Below are 3,184 nucleotides of genomic sequence, written 5' to 3'. Positions count from 1 at the left end.
TCCGCCCACTCATCCATCCATCCATTCAACTATCATACATCCATGACCCATCCAACTATCATCCACCCACCCATCCATCCATCCATCCATGCACCTATCTGGACACCTATTACCCATCCACTCAACCACCCGTCTGCCATCCATTAATCTACAGCAGTATCCAAAACTCACACAGGATGATAGCTCTGTGTTGTTGTTAAATGCCTCTCATAGTGACCATGTACAGCATTTTTAAGGTTGTAAATTTTTACAGGAACAAGAAACCTCCCCTTTCTCCCAAGAAACAACTGGACACAAAGCATCAACAAGATCTGAAGTCCAGTGCTTATCATACAGACCCACCACATTCCCTACATATTGCTCCATACATTTGATAAATTAATTGAGTCAGATGAAAGATATTTCTCCCTTATAGGTCAAGTACATATGGAGTGAGAACCTAGTGGCTTAGGACCGATGAGCCCTGTGTTCCAGGGGAACATGAGACCGTGAACAGTGACCTATTCCCATTTGCTGTCCCCTCTCTGCTCTGCTTCTTCATGCCCCAGGGTCATGCAGAACCATGGAGATGGAAACCTCTCAGAGCTCTCTTTGCAGGAGTTTGTGCTAGTAGGATTTGAGGGTGGACTGGAGACCCAAGTTCTGCTGTTTGCTGTGTTCCTTGTCCTGTACATGGTGACAGTGCTGGGGAACCTAACTATGATCGTGGTCATCACTCTGGATGCCCGCCTCCACTCCCCCATGTACTTCTTCCTCAAGAACCTCTCCTTCCTAGACCTCTGCTACTCCTCTGTCATCGCCCCTAAGGCCTTGGCCAACTTCTTCTCCTCAACCAAGGTCATCACCTTCGCTGGCTGTGCTACCCAGTTCTTCTTCTTCTCCCTGCTGGTCACCACTGAGGGCTTCCTCCTAGCTGTCATGGCCTATGACCGCTTTATGGCCATCTGCAAACCCCTAAGATACCCAGTCACCATGCGTCCCTCAGCCTGTGCCCGCCTGGTGGTAGGCACCTACTGTGGAGGCTGCCTCAACTCCATCGTGCAGACCAGCCTCACCTTCCGCCTCCCGTTCTGCAGCTCACACCGCATTGATCACTTTTTCTGTGACGTGCCTCCACTGCTGCGGATCGCCTGCACCAACACAGCCCTCAATGAGCTGGTCATGTTTGGCATATGTGGGCTGATCATTGTGGGCACCACTCTCGTGGTTCTCATCTCCTATGGCTACATCACAGTGACCATTCTGAGGATGAGCTCAGGGACTGGAAGACACAAGGTCTTCTCCACCTGTGGCTCCCATATGACTGCTGTGTCCCTGTTCTATGGGACCGTCTTTGTGATGTATGCCCAGCCAGGGGCTGTGGAGTCCATGGAACAGGGCAAGGTGGTGTCTGTCTTCTACACCCTAGTCATCCCCATGCTCAATCCCCTCATCTACAGTCTGCGGAACAAGGACGTGAAGGACGCCCTGAGGAGACTGGGCCGGAAGCACACAGCCACGTGAACGAAGGTGCAAATGGGTAGGCAGAACTTCATCTTTCAAATACTGCCAAGCAGTTTTCAGGGAGGATTTAGAACAATTTTATGCTCCCCAAAGGAGTATGGAAGTTTCAGTCACTTCACATTGTTGAGAAATTAATATTATTGATGATGTTGTTGTTAGCCATTTGGTGAACATCTTACTATGCTTCACCTAAATTTTCTCCTGGTGAACTAAGTTGAGATCTTTTCATTGTATTTAGAGGTCATTTGGGTATTCTGCTTAGAATAATATCAATGGTTTGCACTTTGTTAAACTATCTCTTTCTTACTGATTTGTAGAGCCTCTGTATATGTTCTGGATAGGAGCCATTTGTTAGTGATATGCAGGAATTTTCTTCAAATTTGTATCTTTCACATTCACCCTCTAATGATGTCATTAAATCAACAGAACATCTTACGTTAAATGGAGTAAATGTATTCATTGAATATTCTGTCTCACAAAATATCACAAACTGCTTGCTCTCAATTGTCTGTGTTATTTTTCAGTAGTCTAACTAACCAGTCTTTCTTACTATGAACAACTAACAGACAAATGTAGTTTTGGAGTTGTTGTTGTTATATGCCTTGGAGTCGGTTTCAGCTCACAGTGACCCTGTACAGGGTTTCCAAGGCTGTAAATCTTTGCGGGAGCAGAAAGCCTCTTCTTTCTCCCACGGAACAGCTGGTAGTTTTGGACTGCTGACCTGAAGGTTCACAGCCTGATTCGTAACCACTATGCTACCAGAGCTCCTTATTTTTGGAGTAGGGTCCAGGTTTTTGTGGGGATTTTTTGGCCATATGGATACCTTGTTGTTCTTAAGTGCTGTCAAGTTAGTTCTGACTAATAGTGACCTTGCATAGGGCTTTCAGGGAGCAGCTGGTGGGTATGAACTGCCGACCTTCCGGTACACAGTCCAGTGCTGATCTATTGACCAGTTATTATTGACTGTTTTCTATTAATGGCCACCTTTTTGTGGGTCTATATCAAGTTCATGGAAAGGAAGGATCAGCATTATAAAGACATTAATCATTCACCTTACTTTATAAATTCAATCTGATTTCAATCTACAGAGGATTTTTGTAGAATTGAACAAGCCAATTAATACAATGGGATGCATGATGTCAAAGAGTATCTAAAGAATTTATGAAAAGTAAGTACAAGGAAAAGGACCTTGTCCTGAAAAAAATCAAGACTTCTTTTATACGGTAGCAATCCAAAGTGTAGTATTGTCAAATATCTCATGGTGGTGGTGGTTATGTGCTGAGGAGCTGGTTCTGTCTCATAGCGACACTGTACAAGGTTTCAGAAGATGTAAATCTGTATGGGAGCTAAAAGCCACGTTTTTCTCCCATGGAAAAGCTGTTAGTTTTGATCTGCTGACCTTGAGGTTAGCAGTCCAACTTGTAACCACTACATTATCAGACCTCCTTGTAGAAAATGAAAATCAAGTTGCTGAAAATATATTGGAAATCATTGTTGTTGTTAAATGCCATCGATCGGTTCTGACTCCTAGTGGTCTTGTAATAGAATTTCTGAGGAGTGACTGGTGGGTTTGAACCACTGACTTTTCAGTTAGCAGTCCAGTGCATAACCTACAGAGAAGTTAGGAAATTCCAGTTTTAAGAAATGGCATCTAATTAGGCCACTCGTCAAAAGAAGGGAG

The 3,184-nt window shown here is 44.5% G+C and overlaps 1 protein-coding gene across 1 annotated transcript; it reads left to right on the top strand.

The window, feature by feature from the left end:
- Positions 1-552: 552 nt before the first annotated feature.
- LOC102842131 (olfactory receptor 12-like) lies at positions 553-1,503 on the top strand. Its single transcript, XM_006866826.1, has one exon. It carries the CDS (start codon positions 553-555, stop codon positions 1,501-1,503), a length of 951 nt encoding a protein of 316 aa, XP_006866888.1.
- Positions 1,504-3,184: the final 1,681 nt, after the last annotated feature.

The sequence above is a fragment of the Chrysochloris asiatica genome, unplaced genomic scaffold, assembly GCF_000296735.1.
Source record: "Chrysochloris asiatica unplaced genomic scaffold, ChrAsi1.0 scaffold00096, whole genome shotgun sequence".
NCBI lineage: Eukaryota > Metazoa > Chordata > Mammalia > Afrosoricida > Chrysochloridae > Chrysochloris > Chrysochloris asiatica.
The sequence above is the reverse complement of the archived record's forward strand: the minus strand, read 5'-3'. Positions and strand labels throughout refer to the sequence as shown.

Bases quoted from the DNA above. Each gene is read 5' to 3' on its own strand.
- LOC102842131 (XM_006866826.1), top strand. From the start codon at position 553: ATGCAGAACCATGGAGATGGAAACCTCTCAGAGCTCTCTTTGCAGGAG.